The sequence below is a fragment of the Podarcis cretensis genome (genome assembly GCF_951804945.1).
Source record: "Podarcis cretensis genome assembly, chromosome: 7".
NCBI classification, from domain to species: domain Eukaryota; kingdom Metazoa; phylum Chordata; class Lepidosauria; order Squamata; family Lacertidae; genus Podarcis; species Podarcis cretensis.
The window spans coordinates 83,167,114-83,191,079 of record NC_137176.1 but is presented as its reverse complement, the minus strand read 5'-3'; the positions used below and the strand labels follow the sequence as shown (position 1 = coordinate 83,191,079).

Genomic DNA, 23,966 nt, shown 5'->3' with positions numbered 1-23,966 from the left:
CTAAGGACATCCTTGTCTTGGACTCTAGTTTAATTATGATATCCAGATAGGGCTGGATAATGATTTCAGATAGTTTGGGGAAGTTATGCCCACCCCCACACAATTGCTTTCCAAACTTTGCTAAACAAGTCTTTCAATTTCTGGTTCCGAAAATTGGAATCAGAGTTGGTTAAAACCACTTTTCTTCTCTCTATTGTTTTGGCTTTGCTTGGGGTTGGATGGTTAGTCTAGAATATTAAATTACATGATAGATGCAGAGGTGTGGTTGTAGAGTAAGTGTCTTTAGCGCCTGCCTCAAAGCGACTAATAATCTGAATCAGAATCATAACACATTCTTGCAAATGAGCTGGGGAGACAGCAGTTAATTACCTCTCAGAAATGTCCATTTGTAGTGTGCCTACCGTAATATTAAATCCACTTTATTAAACTTGAACAGCATGAAAGATCTGTACGGCTAAAGTGTGTTCAGCAAAAGAGGGGGATGATTGAGCCTTGCTCACTAAGGGTGAAACTAAACGTGATGTTAATTACATGAATGCAATTAACTTGCAAGTTTCTGTTTTGTTTTTTGTTATGCATTCTGCAAGTAGCTGCTGAGTAGCCTCCAGACTGGGCAAGAGGGTAGGGAGTACTGAGGGGAATGTAGCTTTTTCTCTCCTTGCAAAATAACTTCTCCACAGCTCCTATTTGCATGCCTAGGAGAATCAGTGGGAGTTTCCCTTGAAATGCAAATACTTTTAAAAGTAGTTTAAATCATAACAATGTGTGAAAAGCACCTAGCTTTCTCCTTTCGGTGTCTTCTGTTTCATCATTTTGGCCAGTGAATGACCCTTCACAATCCTTCAGTGGAACTTCATGATTGTTTGTTCTTTCTAGATAGAGAGAACAAGCAGTTGTGAAGCTCCGCTGAGCAGTGGCTGAGAATAAATACATGCTGCATCCAGTGGAAGACTTCATTTGTTGTTGCATTTCACTCTGGGCTCTTTGGCTGGGGAGATGCCTCAGATGAACAGTTGGCACTGCTAGATAAAATTAAAGTATCAGGATCATCCAAGGAAAAAGAATGCATAGTTGCTTTTTGAACACCGTAAAATTAAGTTCTGTTTGCATGTTCCTGGCATCTGTATAACTAATTTTTTTAGTCACCTAGTCAATATGTAACTATTTACATGTCTTGGTGGCCTTTGAATTTGTGCATTTATGAATTTTCTTGACTGCTTTGCATTGCCATTTTGTCTTTTCTCATTGGTTGCTGTCGCTGACACTGCTGGACAGCTCCCCTAACCTGGCTTGGGATGCTGCATGTGGTACTGTGGTCTAAACCATTGAGCCTCTTGGGCCTGCCGATCAGAAGGTTGATGGTTCAAATCCCCGCAACAGGGTGAGCTCCTGTTGCTCTGTCCCAGCTCCTGCCAACCTAGCAGTTTGAAAGCATGCCAGTGCAAGTACAGGGGTACCTCGGGTTAAGAACTTAATTCGTTCTGGAGGTCCGTTCTTAACCTGAAACTGTTCTTAACCTGAGGTACCACTTTAGCTAATGGGGTCTCCCGCTGCCTCTGCACTGCCACTGCACAATTTCTATTCTCATCCTGAAGCAAAGTTCTTAACCCGAGGTACTATTTCTGGGTTAGCAGAGTCTGTAACCTGAAGCATCTATAACCTGAAGTGGCTGTAACCCTACCACTGTAGAGGAATGGGTACTGCTGCAGTGGGAAGGTAAATGGCATTTCCGTGCGCTCTGGTACTCGTCACAGTGTCCTGTGCTCCAGAAGCAGTGTAGTCCTGCTGGCCAGCATGACCCAGAAAGCTGTCTGTGGACAAACGCTGGCTCCCTCAGCTTGAAAGCGAGATTAGCAGCTGCAACCCCATAGTCGCCTTTGACTGGACGTAACCGTCCAGCAGTCCTTTGCCTTTACCTTTTACCTTATGCAAGGAGGCCATCCTGAAATGTGTAATGTAGCTCGTGTGAGCAGCATTTCCGATCACCCCTTTTTTAGTGTTGTTCTTCCAGCAGTAGGTAGTGTGTGGTTATAACAGCAACCGTGTCCTGATTGGCCTGGTGGCAGAAGGGCCAGTTAAGTGGACCAGCTCCATTCTTCCCAGTTGCACAGCAAGCAGTGGAACTGTACTGGAGTGGACTGGGACATGCTTCCGTATATGTCTAGTCTGTTTTGCAGCAATTTTGAGTTCATATTCTATGCACCAAGCATCAGTGTACAGTGGTGCCCCGCAAGACGAATGCCTCGCAAGATGAAAAACTCGCTAGACGAAAGAGTTTTTCGTTTTTCGAGGTGCTTCGCAAGACGAATTTCCCTATGGGCTTGCTTCGCAAGACGAAAACGTCTTGCGGGTTTGCTTCCTTTTTCGTAAAACCGTTAATACCCGGGGAATCCGCGCTCTGCAAGACGAAAAAATTGCAAGACGAAGCAACTCGCGGAACGAATTATTTTTGTCTTGCGAGGCACCACTGTACATACTTTCCTTGCTGCATTGGCCCTGACAAATGAGAATAGTGAATGCTAATCTGTTGACTGCTGTTTTAATTTTGTTCAGGGGTGAAGGTGGAACTCTTTGCAGGAGACGAGTTTAGGTACTACTGTTTTTTACTGTACAGTTTTGAAACTCATTACTTAACAAAAGGACATAGAAAAGCGGCCAACTGAAATAAGCACGAACTGATATAAACATACCATTCAATTTAAATAGCAACTAATGTTTTGCTTGTTGTCAACAAAAGGTTTGGTTTTTATCACTGCTTTCCAGCATTTTTGTGTAATTGGGATGTTGAGAAGGATAAATTGCTGGATTGAAGCAAGTGAGATACATCTGCAATGAAAATAATGCATTTAAAATAGGTGCTTTTTCAGAAGCTGGCAAATTATACCTTGATGCATATTCTTGGTGCAAAGTAAGTATCTGGATTAAAATGAGTTTGAAAAATATAAAAACCGGTGTTTGTAGGCCTTCTATGTATTAAATCGTATGTAGTTTACATATGTGAGTAAACCTATGAAAACACACACAGTTTGACTTGTCCTGGTTTTAGAACCATTCTTGATTTAACATTCTTGATTGTGAAATTGTTGTCTCTGGAGATTTGAAGAAGCTACAGGATGAGTATCTGTCTGTCTTGGATAAAATTGTCCAAATCCTGCTAACGTGGATAAATCTTTGAAGTCTTTTAATTATTATTATTATTATTATTATTATTATTATTATTACAGAAATGAGTGTACAGAGAAGCTGGAAGTGGACCCTAGCAAGTATTCATTCCCTGATGTAGCAAACATTGTCCAGGAAAAGGATCGGATTGGACAAGGACCTATAAGGCTTCAGCGGCAGAAAACTGTAGATGCTAATAACATGAGCTTTGATGATGACCCAGATGTTCCTCCTTTAATTTGAAAGATTGATATGGAGTTTCTTTTGACTTTAGAACACCATAGACCTGTCTAAAGATAAGTGCCTTGCCTTTTAGCTGATTCCCTTATTCTGTTGTACAAACAAATGGATGTGCTTCTCTATAAACCCATCTACTTCAGCTGTCTCTGGTGGTAATTGAAATCCCTGTTGGAGTGGAGTTCTGCTTTACTAAACAGCACATCAGTTCCAAATTGCACAGGCCTTTTTTCACATACCGTGCTTTGCCAGCATTCTTACATCAACCTTGGAGATGGTGTGAATTGTTTTCGGGGTCTGAGGCAAATCTCTCTTTCTTGCATGTACTGAAATTGCCTCAAGACTCAAGGCCAGGCTTGTTCTAAGCAGCTGAGGTGGGGAGGGGGAAAGGAGGCAAAGCAAATCCATGTTGTATCTTTTCCTGCAATGGTTTAGAAGGGAAAGAGAAAATTGTGATCGTTGTTCCAAAGTTCAGAGTCAAGGGGACAGTGGTGAATAGTTTCTAGATGTGGAGCACTCATCAGAGTCCTAGCCAAAGCACCCAGGTTGATAATTTCTTTTGAGCTAGTGGGATTCTGACCAAATACTGGAAATGGGTATGGAAAGATGGCTGCAAAGATGGGTTGTAAATGGTTGGGATGGGTGAGTTAGCTTGGGATGGGTAAGTTAGCTTGGGATGGGTGAGTTAGCCTGCCTAGTTAACTTTGTCACTCCAGCTTTCTCTTCTCTCTCTCTTTTTCTCTCCCCCGCAATGCCCTCCCTCCCGTCTCTGCTTCCACGAATCCTACACTGTGTCTCTGCTGTTCTTCTGGAAAATCACTATGAAGATTGTTATTTACTTCTACAAAAGTACACTAGTTCCTGAACTGTTAAGTGAGGTGAAGGAAGTCTTGTCGCTTTCCATGCTGCAGCAGTTGGCAACTTAGATAGGCCAGTGAACTAATCCAGTGCAAAACACCTAGTGGGGGGTGGGGCAGCCTGGCCTAATCTTTTCTCCCTTCTTCATGCATCCCAAGCCTAGGCAGCAACAGCATTGCTGAGACAACTCACAGACAAAAGGAAGTGGTTGGTCATAATCCTTCCCTTCCCTTCCCCTCCCCTCCCCTCCACCACTTCAGATTCACAGGAAATCGTACAACGTGCCCGATGTTTTCATATCAATGGGATGAGTGAAGATTAAGCCCAGGGGGGTGAAATCATCTGTATTGCTGCTTAGCAACCACACAAACATCTTCTATGCTTCCTGCTAACCTAGATACCAAAATGAACACTTGTGTGGTTGCCTAGCAACCATACTTGTGATTTCCACCCCCATTTCACTTTCCCCTACCTTTCTAGATTACCTTTACTAGCCCAGTTGAAATGAGCGGAACTGTAAAGTTGTGGCAGCTCCTGCTGCTGCTGCTGCTGCTGCTGCTGCTGGCCTTCAAGTGATGATGGCAGCATCCCTGGAAGTGGGAGGGGATAGGGGGGAGTGGACAGCATCGAACTCCCCCATCCTGTCGGCGCAATAATGGTTGATTATGCAATGGGGCTTCCCCTGCTGCACGTACCCCGCACCCTCCCAAAATCTGCTCCGGCGGGTTGGGGAAAACCCCAGAAGAGTTTAGGATGTGTGTGGAGAGGAAATGGGGGAAGTCTAGTTGCACATGCAGGAATCCTTGCAATGGTGGGAGGCTTACTACATTGGATACAAACCATAACCTCACCCCCTTTTTGCTCAATATCACCCTGTGGCTAAGGTTCTGCTCAGTCCCTTGCCTTAGTTGGTTGCTAGGCATTCTAATAGGGCTAAGATGATGGGGAGCATTGGATTAACTTTTGCAGATCTCACAATGTCTCCTAAAGGCAGGGGGAAAGCATTGCCACTTTGCCTTGTGTCCTCTGTGCACTCACAGTTTTGGACATACTACCATTATCAATCTGAACTGAAGTACTGGAATAAATAGGCCAATAAGCTAACTCACTTTGCGGCAGTTATAATTTTCTGCAAGACTTGGCCTGGTTCTCTCTGAAGTGGTATACCTGTGTCAGCACTGCAGCATCTGAAGAGGGCAAACATCACTCTTCCATGTCTGGGAGAAGTATTTTAGCTTATCCTTCTTCCTGACACTCCAGTTTTTATTGTTTTGTGCAACTCAGAGATGCAAGTGATCAGTTTGTGCAACACAACCACAGAAGAAAGGTGGGATATAAATGTAATAACACATGGAAATCCATGCATCCAGTGCAGTGGACTGTTGCCTCTTCATGCCACAATAAAGGTTACCTTGGCATCGCTTTCTGTCAGAACACCTGCGGAAGGCCAGCTGTTAGTTGTCAAAGCAAGGCAAGGACCAGACTGTGATTTCACTTCTGTGCTCAGGTCTACTTTTAACTTTTTAAAATCACTTCAGAGAAGAGTATTTGGCATAAGACGTTCTACATTGGGAAGGACTCTGGAAAACTGGGAGCAGACATCCCCCTGGTGTGATGGTCTGGGATTCGGACTCGGATGCTAAACCTGAGGGATCCCAGCCTGCACAGGATTCCCCGCCTCCAGAACCAGCTGAGCCGGGCCTGGGGCATGAGTCTGAAGGGTCATCACCTGTGCTGGATCCTCAGGTGCAGGCATCAGCTGAGTCTGCTCTGGCTCCTGAGGTGATGGAGGACCCATTGCCTGCAGGTGCTCCACTCTCAGCCCCATCAGAGGAAGCTGAGGTTGCCTCTGGGTCCGGTAACCCTCCAGCCTCTCTTGAGCTGCAGAGGCTCAGGGCAGAGAGGCGGAGGGAACTATGTTCCCACAGGAGGAGTGCTCGCCTCCAGGCCAGGAGAGGCGAGTCACCAGAGGATCAGGGCTGCCCTATGCCTCAGGACAGATAAAAGCCAGCCAGCCCCAGTCCCAAGTTGCAGGAGCAACATTGTTGGTTGCTAGTTCCTGCCTGAACCCTGTCCTGCTTTCCTGCCTGAGCTCCTGATCTGCCCTGGCTCCCTCCTTGCAAGGCTGTTCCTGACTTCACCCAACTCCCTCCCCTGCACCCAGCTTCAGCTACTACGGACTGCCTCCATGTTGCACCTTTGACCACGGACCGGACTTGGACCTTGCCTCTCAGGTAACCCACGGGACCAGTACACCTGGAGCCTTACAGTACACATGCAAGGGACCTCACTAGCCTGCTTGCCCTTCATTCTCAAATAGCAAGGTCAGGTAATTGCTGAGACCCTGCTGGCTCAAGGGAGCTTGGACTGCATGTTCATTGCAGGTGGGAACTCAGAAGCAGGCATGAACTACTGGAGCGGTGTAGAGTGGTGCCAAAATGCTCTGCCCCATACTGTCAATAGATCTATCAATGGGTATTAGTCATGATGGCCATATGGAATCTCCATGTTTATGCCATTGAACCCCAGCCGCTGGGAAGAAACAGGAGAAAGGTATTGCTTCAAGCTCAACTTGTTGGCTTCCTGGAGGCATCAGCTTAGCCACTGTGAGAAGAAGGAGGGTAACTTAGAGAGACCTGTAGTTTTCCCTGAGCACATGCATTGCATGCATGTCTCTGATTCAATCCCCATCATCTCCAGGTTGGGCTGGGGGGGGGGGGCGGATTCCTGTCTGAAACCCTGGAGAGCTGTTGCCAGCTAGCATCAGCAAAACTAACCTAGATGGACTGGTGGTCTGGCTTAGCGTAAGACAGTGAATGGGTTCAGTCTGATCCATGAAGCTTGCATTTTTAGGGGTCTCTAAAGTCTTTGGGCTTTTCTGAGTCACAGGAGACATTTGATGTTATTCTTCCCAAAGGGCACCTTCCCTTACCCCCGGAAAAACACAATAGCCTGGGGCTCATGTCCATGGCCCCAAGAAATACAGAGGTTGCTACTGCTCTGGAACACACATCAATCAGTCAATTTCATACATTACTGCAGAAGCTGCTTCTCCACAGCTTTTTCTCAAGGCCTCATAGTAGCATGTGGAAACAGGAAATATGTGTCCTGGGCCAATTGTACTTTTCCTTCCCAGAATGCAGTTGCCCTCCCTCCTGGCTGGGTCATTATCGAGCGGAAGGACCCATGCACTTGGGTCAAGCTGCGTAGTTCCAGTTTCCAAATGTTACCGTGGCACTAAGGGATGAAATTACAACGAATCATCTCCCAGGTTGCCACAATAATAAATGAGGGCTATTGCTTTGAGGGTTCACATCGCCTTGGTTAAACCCCGACATGAAAACCTAAGATGCTACAAGTGGTCAGTCTCCAGTACGTAAACAGAACAAGACTGAGCATTGGTTCTGTCATATCCCACAAAGAAGAAGAAGAAGAAGAGGAGGAGGAGTTTGGATTTGATATCCCGCTTTATCACTACCTGAAGGAGTCTCAAAGCAGCTAACAATCTCCTTTCCCTTCCTCCCCCACAACAAACACTCTGTGAGGTGAGTGGGGCTGAGAGACTTCAGAGAAGTGTGACTAGCCCAAGGTCACCCAGCAGCTGCATGTGGAGGAGCGGGGAATCGAACCCAGTTCCCCAGATTACGAGTCTACCGCTCTTAACCACTGCACCACACTGGCTCACCACACAAAGGGAAGACTTTTACATTAAATTACATCAGCATTGGGGCTCTGCATCTTGCAGAAAAGCGATAAAAATAAATGTAAACAAATAAAGCATCCTATAAATCTAAACACAATTCAAATAACGACATATCTCTGTGTAATGTGTCTTCTCTAGCGAGCATGAATAAAGGTCAATGAGGAATGATTGATTGTGTTTTTTCAATGGTCGCTGGTCTCCCACCAGATTTATTGCCGCCAGTCTGGGAGGTGACTCAAGCCTCCTCAACTTGCCCTTGAAAGGGTAATGCAAAAAGATGGCATGTCATTTTTAAAAAGCGCTCTTTTACTCAAGGAAACTTGCGCGATTTCTATGTGAAAGGATATTGTAATCCCAAGATGACTTCACTTTCTAAAAATAGCTCCTGTGTTGGAGCTGCAAGGTTTGATTAATGAAGATGAGGAGGACAAATTAGCAGTAAATACCCTCTGAAGGCAAGCGCTGGAGGTGGGGGTGGTCTTGAGTGTGACCCGGACTGTCTTTACAATTAGAAAATCAGAGCTGCCTAGAACGATCCTTTCAAGGATATTTGAGGATTATGACTGCTGCAGGGCATGGCTGTCGGGCTCTTACTAGAGATTTTATCCCTTGGAGCATAGTTGTAAACCCCACTTCGATAAAGAAGGACAGTAGAGTGATACGAGACATAATACTACAATTACATTAATCTGTCTGAACAATGCAGTTTTTAAAAGACATCTAAAAGAAAATGGGTAAGACACTTGCCTTCTTTTACTGGCCAGAAGTTTCCACAGGGCAGGACCTGATACATTACAGGCTCAGTCCTTAGTGATGACCGACCGAACTACAGGGGCACTGGGAACTACCCAAAGGGTCCCATCAGAAGATCTCCGTGATTGAGCTGGAACATAAGGAATCCCATGGTCCGTATGTAGGACAAAGCTGACCGCCTAATACAGTGGTACCTCTACTTGCGTTCACCTCCGGTTACTTATCTCTCGGGATAGGTATGTGGCAAACTACATGCTGTGCGCATGCGCAGAAGCACTAAACTGCACCGTGCGCATGCGCAGAAGCAGCATGTCCAGTTTCTAATTCATCGGGATGTGACCAGAGCTCTGGAACGGATCCCGTTTGCAACCGGAGGTACAACTGTATTATGTCAAGAGATTGGCCCTTTGAAATTTGTATTTCACTGAATTTTGTGGTGTAGTTCTCCAACCAAAGAGTATGTACAGAGATAGTATTATCCTCGAGAGAGATGTGTGTAAAATGCACATATTATGGAATATAGCACAAACATGAATGATATTATGGAAAATTGCTTGCAAAAATGTGTATTCTAGTCCTAACAATATATAAACATGTTTATTAGGAGAAATTTGCATTAATGATGGATATTCCTGAGTATATTTTTTAAAAATGTAAATCGCCGCAGAAATGTAGAGAAGAGAGTTTTTGTACTAGGAAAATCAGAAATGCAGACAACCAAAACTGATGGTTTCCTCGATCCCTACTCATGAGTAAGTCTGCTAAGGCTTGGGCTGCATGGGTGAAGCTTTGAGGGGGAAGGAAAAAGAAAGCATTTGCCAAGAGAGAGCAGAGAATGTTAAAAGTGGCCTAATTCTCTGAAAGGCCCATTTTTTCCCTCAATTTCGGCAAGCAAAATGGCTTTGTTTAAACTTCCAGTAGAAACCATGTCGCCCATTAATCTCCTTATCGGATGCCTTCAGTTTCTGCGATATGAAATATATATATGAAATCTTTGAAATGGATCCTGCTGGATTATGAAGAACACGAGATGCGTCTCTTAAAGCATCGCAGTGGGTTTAGCTATGTGTCTGGTTCTCTCGGCTGTGACGTGCAAGAGATATATTTTTAATAGCTCTGCATGCAGAGTTGGAGCTGGATAAAAGGGAGTTCTTGTGCTGCTCTCAAATACTAATTCGACAGCTCTTGCTCCAAATGCTTCTCACTGCCTGGTGACAGCAGTTCAGTCTCGCTAACACCCTCAATGTATTCAGCTCGGGTCGCTGATGCTATTTCTGACTCCTGTCTGTGAGGGAGAAGTGGGTACTGTTGCTTTGTAGTTAATTAAAAAGACCTACGTTCTCAAGTGCAGATCTGCCTGGTCTACAGGCACAACATGATGAGCCTCTCTTGATGCCTCCTGGTCCTTTTCTGGTGGTGACACTTTTGGTAGGGTATAAGATAAGATCGCCGAAGAATTGATGCTTTTGAATTATGGTGCTGGAGGAGACTCTTGAGAGTCCCATGGACTGCAAGAAGGTAAAACATGTCCATTCTTAAGGAAATCAGCCCTGAGTGCTCGCTGGAAGGACAGATCCTGAAGCTGAGACTCCAGTACTTTGGCCACCTCATGAGAAGAGAAGACTCCCTGGAAAAGACCCTGATGTTGGGAAAGATGGAGGGCACAAGGAGAAGGGGACGACAGAGGATGAGATGGTTGGATAGTGTTCTCAAAGCTACTAGCATGAGTTTGACTAAACTGCAGGAGGCAGTGGAAGACAGGAGTGCCTGGCATGCTCTGGTCCATGGGGTCACGAAGAGTCGGACGCGACTAAACGACTAAACAACAACAACAAGAAGAAGATAAGGTCTCACTGCTAAGGAGCAAACCTAAGGAGGAACAGGCAAGAGGTTCAGAGGATACTGCAGTGAGTAACAGTTTCTGGAGATCTACTGCCTTCATACCCTGTTGAGAAGCTTCCCAGAAATATATGACTGACCACAGTGGCAATGCCAGCCCTATCTTGAGGCAAAGTGAGTAGTGGCCTCTGCAGGTAACAGACGCTGGAAGTGATGTCAAGGTGTTGGGACGATACAGCTGTGCACCTTCCTAAGCTAGACAGTTTTCGTCAAATGCAGCGGACAGCATTGCTCCACCACCAAAGTAGAAGCAAGACTCAACTGCTGGCCCAGCTGGTTTCTGTGAGTGACATGAAATGGCATGTGGCCGCCATCTTGTTCTTCATCCCTGGCAACAAAACGTCTTGAGCCGATCCTGCACTGTGGGATGCAGGATGCGGAACGATAGATGGATCTCTGGTCTTTGGTGACATAGACGTTGTGCATGGCACATGGAGAGAGTGGATGGAAAACAGTTTCTCACTAGAACTCATGGGTGGCCAATGATGCTGGTTGTTGGAAGATTCAGGAGAGAGAAAAGAAAAGACTTCAACACTCAGTTCCCAGGATTCATTGGAAGAAGAACATGTGCCTTAAATCTGAGTTGACTGTGCTTTAAATTCACATGTTTCCTCAAACCCAGCTGGAACTGGTTAGTCCAAAGATTATTGCTTCCTAGGGGGTCCCCACTTCCAAGTTTCCTGGTTCTTCTGGGCCTCGAGGCTAGCATGCTGGAGATGGGTGTCCCCAGTGCTTTTTCCCCCCCCAAAAAATGTTTAGGTGTACTGTCATTTTGACTTGAGACAATCACCAGGAAAGGATATGAAGCCACCATCGGAAGTGGTAACAACAGAATTGACCAATCACCATGCTATATTCTAACTCCTACTTCACACATTAAATGCTCGCTTCCGTCTGAGACTCAGGAAGCACCATGACAGGAAATGAAGCCGCCATTGGGGGCAGCAGTGGAACTGACAATTCACCATGGTGGAGAAGAAACTAAAAATTTTAAATCATGTAGTTTCTTCTCCCATTAGATTCACAAAATGTTTAGGGGTATGCATACCCCTCCGTCCCCCCCAGAAAAAAGCACTATGTGTCCCTATACCTTCAGATGCCAGAGCTCCCTGGGGTTGGGAGATTGTTCAACACCCACCTCTGATTCTGCAAGTATTTTTTTAAAAAAATCCTTTTAAATATTTGAAAACCCTCATGACATGCGCCCCCTCTCCTTTATTCTTCAGTCAGGTTTGCATGCAGAATTATTAGGACACCTGCTCAGTTCAGCCAGCCATTTAATTTCTCGACTGATATATGTAGCCTACTATTTATCTACTTGCACTTTGACGTGCTTTCGAACTGCTAGGTTGGCAAGAGCAGGGACCGAGCAACAGGAGCTCACCCCGTTGCGGGGATTCGAACCGCCGACCTTCTGATCAGCAAGTCCTAGGCTCTGTGGTTTAACCCACAGCACCACCTGCATCCTGGTTTGCTTACCCATGGTTTAATACATGATGTCTAAAGGAAGTGGCAGAGAAGCTGTTCTGTGAAATTGTGCCCGTGTTCTTTGCCAAGCGTCTAAATGCCATCTCTAAAAATTAATAGGCATACAGCTCAGCATACGGCAGCCTTGGCACAACTGCTAATGGTGAGGAAATGAAAGATGAGAAACAACTGAAAAGAAACACGTTGGCTCCAAGGATCTGCGAGGGTGCAGATGCTTCAACGGTCCTTGCTTATCTGGGGCAATCTCCATTTCCTAAATCACTGCTCCTGCTTTGTCCTGTGAAAAAGATTCTGTGGGTTCCTTGGAAAGGCTTTGCTGGTGCAATTTAACATTGCAGGGGATCAGTCTGTCAATGGCTACTAGTTGTGATGACTATAAAGGTTCTCAGGCTGTATGCTATTAAGAAACTTTTTTGAGGGGAGGACAGCAGGAGAAGGCTATTTTCCTTATATCCTGCTTTTCTGGCTTCCTGAAGGCATCTGGTTGGCCACTGCGAGAAACAGGCTGGGAAACAAATCCAATGAAATGTACAGACCTTCCAAGTGTCCCTGTTTTCCAGGGATAATCCCAGATTTACAGAAGCCATCCCGGTGTCTGATTTGATCCCAGAATGTCCTGTTTTTCCTCAGGACGTCCCTGTTTTCATCAGAGAAATGTTGGAGGTTATGGAGTTTTGCGACCCCTGATCCAAGGAGATAAGTAACTATACAGCCTTTAGAAGACATCTGAAGGCAGCCCTTTGTAGGGAAGTTTTTTCTTTTTCTTTTCTTTTTTATTTATTTTTGCATTTTCGATTTTACAAACAATAGCAAAAAAAATCAAACAGAATACAAACAAAATATCCCCTTTGACATCCCCCCCTTTGTGGATCCTTATGTTATTATTTTTCATCTGCATCTCCTCAATAACTCCAATTATTATAAATCCTTAATCAACCCATAATTCAAAATTTAATGCAGGTTTTCTGTCAATCCTACTTATGGTTGGAGTTGTCTACAATAATTTTTCAAATACATTATATACTTTCCCCATTCTTTATTAAAGTTTGATTCTTCCTGGTTCCTGATTTTTCCTGTGAGTTTTTCCATTTCAGCATAGTTCATTCATTTTATCTGCCACTCTTCCTTGGCCGGGACTATATCTTTCCATCTCTGGGCTAGCAAAGTCCGGGCAGCTGTGGTCGCGTACATAAACAGATTGTTCTGGTCCTTCGGAATCTCTACACCTAAAATTCCTAAAAGAAAAGCTCCTGGTTTCTTAGAAAAGGTTATTTTCAACCTCCTCCCCCCCCCTCATTAAATACCTCCCAGAAAACTTTCACCTGTGTCAGGAAGTTTTTGTTTAATGTTTTATTATGTGAGCAGTGAGCAACCTGGCTACCAAATTCTGCACCAGCTGAAGTTTCCGAACTGTCTTCAGAGCAGCCTTACATATAACATGTTGCAGTAATCTATCCTACAGGTTACAAGAGCATAGACAACCGTAGTTAGGCTATCCCTGGCAGATAAAACAAGACATTCCCTACCTGCAGGCTTACAATCTAAGAAACCTACAGTGAACAAGGGGAAGGGGACAGGGAGAGGAAAAAATCGAACTCAGACACCAGTTTTTAAACAGCTGTTCTTATAATGACTGGCTGGCGCAGTTCAGTGGAAAAGGTACCCAATGCAGCTAGGTTGTTTTTTTTGACAAAGCCAATGGAATGAGCCCAGCACCCCATCTCTCCCACTGCGGCAATCAGATGGAATGGCTACCCCAATGGGCCAGTTGAAGGAGAGGAGTTGTTGAGATGATGTTCATGCCTAGTTATGTACAGTAGTAGAGCTCTGCTTCTGAATGACTGAACTGGGTAGCCTGGATCCTGATCTACATTTAAGCCGTGCACTGACTTGCAAAACGAAACCTTTGGGTAAAAACCAAGCCCAGAGTCTGAGCGCTGTGTCTGAGAGTTGGAGCCAAAGCAGTGGGTGACATGATGGGTGACGTGGTGCTCATTGGGATGAATCACTGCAGCATACTGGAATGAGATGGCAGAGAGTGAGACAGTGGTGAGGTCAGCGCAGGGCAAGTGTAACGGCGGAGCCCATCCATCACCCCTGCTAGAGTGTTTGCACCATGCAAACTTTGCCATCGTGGCAGCATCCCTCCCCCTCTCCATACAGGTATACAGCAGCAACTCAGCAGGAGGAAGATCAACTGAGCAATGCTGCCCTGCCCAACAGTGGTGTGGGGTCAGTGGACTAGGGGGACTAGGCTAGTCCCCTAAATGTTCCTGGTTAGAGTATTAAAGTATTAAAACCTGGTGCCTCCCCAAAGCCAAGGAAGCTTCTGCCTGGCTTAGGGAGGGAGGCATGATGCTCCATTGGGGTGCCAAGCCCCCAACTGCCAGCTTCTCACCTTTGCAGAGGCGGCAGAAGGGCATCAGCATCCTGTCAGAGGCCTGGCATCTCCCTTCCAAAGATCTTCTTCTTCTTCTTCTTCTTCTTCTTCTTCTTCTTCTTCTTCTTCTTCTTCTTCTTCTTCTTCTTCTTCTTCCCCAACAAACAATTTCACTGCCACTGCTACCCTGCTTTCTGCTTCTAGCTGTAACCCCCCAGAAGTTCTAGTTACAAGTAGGTAGCCATGTTGGTCTGCTGTAGTCAAAACAAAATTTAAAAAAATAATAATTCCTTCCAGTAGCACCTTAGAGACCAACTAAGTTTGTTATTGGTATAAGCTTTCGTGTGCATGCACACTTCTTCAGATACACTGAAACAGAAGTCCCCAAACCCTTCTATATAGTGAGAGGGTGGGGAGGGGGTATTTCTCAGAAGGGTTGTTGGACTAAAACTCCCATCACCTCTGACCACCGACTATGCTGGTTTATGTTGATGGGAGTTGGGAGTCCTACAATATCCGGATGGCTAAAAGATGGCATGGCTTGCGCTGTCCCACACTCATGCAGAACCCTGAATAGCCAGATCTCTAGTTACCAAATAATTCTGTTTGGACTAGTAATTGCTGGAATTTTTAATTGTTTTTTATTATTTTCAATGCAAAAATTACAACAAAAATTACAAACATAAAATCCAAAAAAACAAAGCAAAGCAAACAAAACCAAAACAAAACACACCTACAAAGAAAACCATGCCATCATAATAATCTTTACATAAAAGGTAAAGGTAAAGGTACCCCTGCCCGTACGGGCCAGTCTTGACAGACTCTGGGGTTGTGCGCCCATCTCACTTAAGAGGCCAGGGGCCAGCGCTGTCCGGAGACACTTCCGGGTCACGTGGCCAGCGTGACATCGCTGCTCTGGCGAGCCAGAGCCACACACGGAAACGCCGTTTACCTTCCCGCTGGTAAGCGGTCCCTATTTATCTACTTGCACCCGGAGGTGCTTTCGAACTGCTAGGTTGGCAGGCGCTGGGACCGAGCAGCGGGAGCGCACCCCGCCGCAGGGATTCGAACCGCCGACCTTTCGATCGGCAAGTCCTAGGCGCTGAGGCTTTAACCCACAGCGCCACCTGCGTCCCAATCTTTACATACATATACGCATATTGACTTTCTCTGTTTTGAGAGGAATTTTTTTTGGCACTCCTTTAGGAAGGAAACGCAGAAGGGTTCTTTCGAAGCCTTTCTGGGAGATTTGGGAAGCTTCCCTCTTGCCTGAAGCACCAGAGCTGGCCTCCCACTCTGTTTTCCCTCTTGCCATTCTCAGCGCTGTGCAGCAGAAGGTGACTGGATCCATGGAGAACGCCCTCCAGAACGCACCCTCCTTGCCAGCCTGTCACATAGTGCTACACGCGCCTCCAGTTTTAAGTATCAAGTCTCTCGTATGGTACATCCCTGGAAGGCAGTGGGCACATTATGTTCAATTAATCTCTTCTCTGTCTGCCAAGAGGGTAGCATTGCATGGTGCAAAGGGTCCATCTTTACCTGCCAGTCCCAGGTTGCCAAGGCTTCTGCAGCCTCTCTGCTTCTGGATCGGTGCAGCCAGAATCCAATCGGTAGGATGCTTTGAAGCCTATGCTTCTCCCCAGTTGTGCCACCAAGCAGAGGCATACCTAGGTTCCCTTTTGCCCATGGCAAGAATCTGTATCAACATGCATCCTTTGCTCCCTTGGCACGGACCTCTATTGGCACCCTCATCCCTTGCACCCTTGCCAAGGAGATGCATTGGTGCCGCCAAAGCCAGGAGAGACCATAGACCAAAGTTTTCGCCCCTGTAATGGCCTGGGACTCGGGCTCAGACTCAGAACCAGAGGAGTCTCAGTCTACACTGGATCCTTTGCCTCAGGCATCATCTGAACCAAGTCTGGGGCCTGATCCTGAAGAGTCCCAGTCTGCACAGGTTCCCCTGCAACAAGCACCAGCTGGGCCGAGTCAGGGGCCTGAGCCTGCCCTGGCTCCAGATGCGGGGATTACCTGGTTGCCTTCAGCTGGGCCATCACTTACAGCTGCTCCACTACCGGCTTGGTCAGGGGAGGCTGAGGCGGCCCCTGGGTCTAGTAACCCACCGTCTCCCGATCTGCAGAGACTCAGGTCTGAGAGAAGGAGAGACCTGAGTACTCGCAGGAGGAGTGTTCGCCTTTGGGCGAAACAGGGAGGTGAGTCGCCAGGGGATCAGGACTGGCTATTACCCCGACAAAGATAAAAGGCTGTCGGACGCAACCCCAGGTTGCGGGAGCAACATTGCTGTATGCCAGATTCTGCCTGAGACCCTGTGCCTGACCTAGCCTGGTTTCCTGCCTTGGTCCTGTCAGACTGACTCCTAGCGGAAGCTTCAGATTCTGGACCGGACCCGGATCACAGTTCTCGGGTTACCCCCGGGCCTAGCACAGTTCCCTTTCACACTCCGCCAGTGGCTTCCTCCACAGCTATTGGGGTCTGCTCTGCTCTGCTCTCCCCTCCCCCTGCTCTATCACTCCATCTGTCTGCCTTCCTCTCCCCTTCCACTTTCTCTTCTGCCTTGTTCCTCCCTTTCTCCTCCTCCTAAAACTCTCACCCACCCTCTCTGTCTTCCTTCCTCCATTGAGGCACCCAGAGGAGCCTGTGTGCCTCATCCAGCTGTCCACAGCAGGACTCAGCAAGGTTTACCCAACCTGGGCCGGTTCACTCCAGCAGAGATCCCTCCGTGGGCCGGATCACATGCGCCCGTGATTTCCGGTATCTGTGCAGTTTCTGGCGTCTGCGTCTGCACAGATGCAATTTTCAGCGTCTGAGCATGCGCAGACATGATTTCCGGTGCCACGGAGTGAGTTGCCGTGCCACGCTGCGCCACTCCACACCGGTTTAGCGAGCAGCTCAGTTCAGGGCTGGCTTGTGGGCCGGTTAAATGACCCCCGCAGGCTGCTTGTGGCCCATGGGCCTTAGGTTGCCGACCCCTGGTCCAGAGCAGTAAAGGAGCTGTCCAGGGAGCATGCAGATGGGGTCCCTAGCCAATCCAAGCCAGAGTGAACAAGCATGATTTTTGCACCCACCTGGGCCTCTGTCCGTACTTCCTTCCTCACATTTGTGAGTTCAGCAGAGTGCACCCCTTTGCAGCTTAAAAGGGAAGCTTAGATAGGCTAATTTTAGCCGTTTGGCTTAAGTAATCTAGGATGCTTTAAGGCATATTGGATTCTCCTAGTATGCCCCCCTTTTCTCCCCCTTAAAACAACAACCACACACAGACATTTACTCACTCAGAATACAGATACAGAAGGTTTAAAATGGCAATTCAGTTACAAAGACATACTTCAGTCAAGTTCAAAATGGTGTCTGAGTTTTGGAGTTCAGACACAGCAGGTGTTCTTCACATTTCTGGATTGATAGTGAAAAAAGAGGATGCTTCCAGGTAGGTAAGGAAATAAAAATGGCTACCCCCTCCCCTGTCAGGGCACAGTGGGAATGTCTCTCACAGAGTTCTTTCTAGCAAACTTACAGGAAAGCTCTGTGAGCTCCAGCTCCTGTCATGGGCCTATCTAGAAAAAAACCTAATTGTTGGTTTTGACTGCATTTTACACACCCCACATAATATCCATAAGGACTCTGCAAGCCCTTCTCCGATTATATCTCTATGTCTCCACTATGTTAATTCTGAACCGTCGTTCATCCAATCAGATCTCAAGGAGATATGTAATTCATGAATTCCAATAAAAGCAAAGTATTATTTATTTACTATTACATTAAAGTCCCGCCTTCTCTCCAAGGAGTTCAAGAGGTCAGCACCAACACTTTGAATTGTGCTTGGAAATGTATTGGGAGCCAGTGTAGGTCTCTCAAGTTATGTGGTTTCAGCGGCCGCTTCCAGTCACCAGTCTAGCTGCCGCATTCTGGATTAGTTGTACTTTCTGGATCACCTTCAAAGGTAGCCCCACATAGAGCACATTGCAGTAATCCAAGCGGGAGATAACTAGAGCATGCACCACTCTGGCGAGACAGTCTGTGGGCAGGTAGGGTCTCACCCAGTGTACCAGATGGAGCTGATAAACAGCTGCCCTGGACACAGATTTGACCTGTAACTCCATGGACAGCTGTGAGCCCAGAATGACAACCAGGCTGCGCACCTGGTCCTTCAGGGGCACAGTTACCCCATTCAGGACCAGGGAGTCCTCCACACCCGCCCGCCTCCTGTCCCCCCAAAACAGTACTTCTGTCTTGTCAGGATTCAAACCTCCCTTGTTTGTTGATTCCTTTTGAACGGGAAAGTGTTCTTTTACTAATGTATTTATATTGCTTGTCTTTCTCTAGTGACAGCAGAAATCCATAGACTCGTGCCTGTCCAAAAGATGGCATACATGGTCCTCCTCTCCCCATTGAATCCCCACAAACAATCCTGTGAGGTAGGTTGCACTGAGAGACAGTAACTGACTCAGGTTCACCCACTGAGCTTCATGGGGATTTGAACCCTGGACTTGCAGGTTCTATCCCATCACTCTGGCCACTACACCAGAAGAGGTGGCTTTGCGGGATTCCGTCATAAAACCACAAATATGAAAAGGCAGCAGGGAGGCAAAACCTCCAGATGACAGCTCTGGAAGACGTGCAAGGAGCATGTCAAGAGTCGGGTTTCTGCTCTGCGACTCCTTCTAGCTTTTGATGCTAGAGTTACGCTGTGTGCCCTTCATCCCTTGTTTGTTGATTCCTTTTGAACGGGAAAGTGTTCTTTTACTAATGTATTTATATTGCTTGTCTTTCTCTAGTGACGGCGGAAATCAATAGACTCGTGCCTGTCCAAAAGGCCAAAATGCATCTTACCGTGCTTCAGATATTGAAACCTTTGTGCCAGGAACTTGCGCTGTTCTGCATGGCTGCAAAGATGCAATCTGTACCTGCTTCAGTATCAGAGACAACAAGGTGAGTTGTAAAAGTGACACATAGTACAGTGGACGCTCAGGTTGCAAACCTGATCTGTGCGGAATGCACGTTTGCAACCCGCAGTCTTCACATCCCGCGTCTGTGCACGTGTGGGTTGTGATTCGACGCTTCTGTGCATGCGCAAAGATTGATTTAGTGCTTCTGTGCATGCGTGATCGCTGAAACCTGGAAGTAACCCATTACAGTACTTCCAGGTTTCAGCGGTCCGTAACCGGAAAAAATGCAACCTGAAGCGGCTGTAACCCGAGGTATGACTGTAGATCCATGTAGAAAGTCATTGTAGGAGTTAGGATCATAAGATTTGTAGAGTTGGAAGGGACCTCGAGGGTCATCTCAACTAAGGCACAAATGACAGATGGCCAGCCAAACTCTGCTTAAAAACCTTCAAGGAAGGAGAGTCCACCACTTCCAGAGGGAGTCCATTCCACGGTCGAGCAGCTCTTACTGTCAAAGAGTTCTTCCTGATGTTTAGTCAGAATCTGCTTTCTAGGAACTTGAATCCATTGAGATGGAGAAATCAGTCCATTTTGGTTTCCATCTTAAGTTCAGTTTTCCACATCAGTTAATTTGTGATTATAATTTTTTTTTTAAGTCTTCCTGAAAATTCAAGAGCATTTTAGCACAAATTCCCCCTAATACACACATTTTTTTGCAGGGAATTTCCCCTAGCATTATCCAGTTTGCATGTTTTTTGGTTTGTGTTTTTATCTTCTTGTTTTAATCATGTAATTTATGCTATGAACCACCCTGAGAGCTACAGGGGAAGGACGGGATACTACTTCTACTAATGATAATAATAGTTAGCTCTGGTCTCTGAGAAAGAAAGGGAAGAAACCTCCAGGTGTATGAGGAAAAAATGTTTTTTTTATTATTCCTCTTGATGCATTTTGAACCAAGTTCTTCCTCAGGGACCTTCTGGAATGGCAAGTTTCAACCTGGTGAACCTTTCGTTGCATGGGTTTGATCACGGACTGAAAATTGTAAGGGAAGGGTTACCCTGAGGAAGAACTCTCTACAAAATACTTTGGGCCTTATACAACATTTCCCCCTTCCTCTCTGTATGAATTGTTCTTCCTGTGTAGTTCTTTTGTAGTTCTGTTCTCAGGGCAGGTTGGAGACTTTTCTGATTGTTCGGGGCCAACCCGAGGCATTTTGCTGCCTGAGGCAAAGGACCAAATGTACTGGTTCATGTACAAAAGCCAAGCTTAATTTCGGCAATGGCAACGGACTAGCTTACGGGGTGCAAGAAACACACAACCGTGTCCTCCACCAGTCGCTTGGGATCTGCCATCCGAGGCAGCCGCCTCACTCTTCTTGATGATAGGGCTAGGCCTGGCTGGTTTTCGGTTTGTGTCCAGGGCAGCTGTTTACCAGCTCCATCTGGTATGCAGGCTGAAACCCTACCTGCCTGCAGACTGTCTCGCCAGAGTGGTGCATGCTCTGGTTATCTCCCGCTTGGACTACTGCAATGCGCATTATGTGGGACTACCTTTGAAGGTGACCCGGAAACTACAACTAATCCAGAATGTGGCAGCTAGACTGGTGACTGGGAGCAGCCGCCGAGACCACATAACACCAGTCTTGAAAGACCTACATTGGTTCCCAGTATGTTTACAAGCACAATTCAAGGTGTTGGTGCTGACCTTTAAAGCCCTAAACAGCCTTAGCCCAGTATACCTGAAGGAGTGTCTCCACCCCCATCATTCTGCCCGGGCACTGAGGTCCAGCGCCGAGGGCCTTCTGGCAGTTCCCTCACTGCGAGAAGCCAAGTTACAGGGAACTGGGCAGGGGGCCTTTTTGGTAGTGGCACCCACCCTGTGGAACACACTCCCACCAGATGTTAAAGAGATAAATAACTACCTGACATTTAGAAGACATCTGAAGGCAGCCCTGTTCAAGGAAGTTTTTAATGTGTGATATTTTAATGTATTTTTAATCTTTGTTGGAAGCTGCCCAGAGTTACTAATTTATAAATAATAAATTATTATTATTATTATTATTATTATTATTATTATTATTATTATTAGGTACCCTGGCAACTGCCTGACCTGTCTAACCACCCCACCCCAGATTTATTCATTCCTTTTTCTCCTGGCTCTACAAAGGTCTTGGAGGATGCAGGCATATACAGGAGTAAGTGGCAAGCATCAATATGAAAGGAGGCAATGATAGGGCAGGGGTCAGAGCCTCAGGCCCTGGGGGCTGGATGCAACCCTCCAGGCTTCTCTATGCATCCCCTCAGAACACTCCCCAGACCATGCCTGTTCTGCCTCCCAGATGAGAATTTTCTCTGCATCCATTTTTCTCTGCCTTATCTCTGCTCCCAGGTTGGGGTTAGTTTGCAAGGAGAGATTCCCTTGCTTAGACGCTGGCTGTCCCGACACCTGTCCTGCCCCGAGCACCGGCAACCCACGCTACGCCCCTGAACCATAATATATTATTCTTGAAGTCTTAAAACCAGAGGGCAGCTAGTACTGGGCATTTTTTTTTGCCAGCAAACACTTTGCAGAGCTGCTGGTTAGCTTTTTTTAAAAGAGCCACAAACCAAGATGGCTGCCTCTGTGAAGGCTTCAGTTGTATTTATGAGGTAAGAAAAAAAGAAGTCATCAGCTTTCCAGAGTAGGGTGCCAGAGCGGAAATCCACCCATCCATTCTCTTAATTGAATTTAAAGATAATTTCCCCTTTATGCCATCTAAAATTGCTGTTTTATTTTCCTAGCAGCAATCACGAGGCCGAAAATAATAATGAATCAATTGTGAGAGGAATATGAGTTCCAGGTGCTGAGATATTGCAAAGGAATGAAACCAATAAATGCCTTGATATATAAAATAGCCATGAAGGATCAATACTTGCTGAAACTGGAAATTACTAAGAGCAGACCCACAGGGCAAAAGTCTTAAACAATCTTGTGTCCCCAGGGGCAGTGATAAGAACTTCTTGCATTTGGCTCTGCATAGTTAAATCTCCTCAGACTGGGATATGTAATTGCACTGCAAATCTTACACAGAAATTAATTTGCACCTTGGCTTTAAGGTTGATGTAGGTGAAAATGTGAAATTTCCAGAAGTGTGTGTGTGTGTGTGTGTGTGTGTGTGTGTAGTAAAAATATTTTTTTCCCATATAGAAAGTTACAGTTGTTACTCAACAATTATATTCCAATTCAGCAAAGCTAGTGACTTCCTGCTCACCCACCATTGATGTTTGTAACTCAAATTACATACAATTGCATTTTAAGGTTCCGTCTTACCTAATTTCATCCACTCTAACATGTTTCTTAATATATTCTGCTGTTTCCTTATACTTCAGACCCTGCTGTAGTCTTCGCATAAGGGAAACAACTTTTTAAAAAGACTAGAAAGGGTTTCCAGTTTGGATTTGATATCCCGCTTTATCACTACCCTAAGGAGTCTCAAAGTGGCTAACAATCTCCTTTCGTCTCCTCCCCCACAACAAATGCTCTGTGAGGTGAGTGGGGTTGAGAGACGTGTGGAGAGAAGTTTGACTAGCCCAAGGTCACCCAGCAGCTGCATGTGGAGGAGCGGGGAAGCGAACCTGGTTCACCAGATTACGAGTCCACCGGTCCTTCAGATTATGAGTCCAGTTCTCTTTAAAGGATTCTAAATTTACATCTTCTATCAGCGGCGTCAATTTTGCCATCTCTGTATATACCAAGAGAACAAAGAACACCTCTTCTAGAAATGGCGGTGCTCCCAATTAAGGATTGCACCCCTTCCACCCCTATTAATATACCTCATTCCTACGTCTTGTAATCTGAGTTTGTACCCTCTGTGCTTTCTGTTCTGCCACTTTCTGAGCTCTTCTTGACCTTGTGCTGAGTGGAGGAATGCTGTCTAGAGACTGTGAATCTGTTAACCCTCTCTCTCCCAGTGTTGCTTCTCCTAGCTGTTCCCCATCCAGTATTTCCCAGCTCCTGCCTTCTGAACTATGTCCCTCTGCAAACCACTGTTCCAAATCTATACTGTGGGAAGATTCAGGATTCTGAGCAGGAGCAGGAGCAGGAGCAGGAGCAGAGGGAGGGGGATGCTCCCACCATTCCTCCTCATTGCAGCCCTCCCAGCACGGTCCCTGACCATCATTTATAACTCATCATGTAAAACTGTACTGTCTGGCATATTTATGGATGGGTTTACGGAGGATCCCATCCATGCGGGGCCCATGGCAAGAATCTGAATGGTTGAGCATCTGCTGAGGATTCACTCCCACCGAACCTGCTGCAATATAGGAGCAGCTCACCTGTTGGGGGCAGAGCACAGAAATAGCCTCCTGGCAGTGGTGTCACCGCTGTTTACCAGGAGGGCAAGTGGGCTGTGTTGGTGACTGGTTCACCACACCTCAACCAGGGTGATGTCCTTTTAGGATTGAACCTGGGACGTTCAGCATGCAAACCCGCTTTGTTCTTCCCATTGATTCAGGTCATCTCTCTCCCACTCCCCGCAAAACTCCTGAGCACAGATATATCCAGAACAGTGTTCAAATAGTTTTATTTATTTATTAGTATTTAT

The 23,966-nt window shown here is 46.2% G+C and overlaps 2 protein-coding genes across 3 annotated transcripts in view; both read left to right on the top strand.

The window, feature by feature from the left end:
* Positions 1-3,541, top strand: part of DNAAF11 (dynein axonemal assembly factor 11) — a 41,958-nt gene extending 38,417 nt beyond the window's left edge. For both annotated transcript variants that reach the window (XM_079984400.1, XM_079984399.1), the window contains one exon: positions 3,225-3,541. In XM_079984400.1, the coding sequence (XP_079840526.1) occupies positions 3,225-3,405 (181 nt within the window). In that variant the 3' untranslated portion in view covers positions 3,406-3,541. The remainder of the gene's footprint in view (positions 1-3,224) is intronic.
* Positions 1-23,966, top strand: part of TMEM71 (transmembrane protein 71) — a 213,989-nt gene that overhangs the window by 64,329 nt on the left and 125,694 nt on the right. The gene's annotated exons all lie outside the window — the stretch shown is intronic.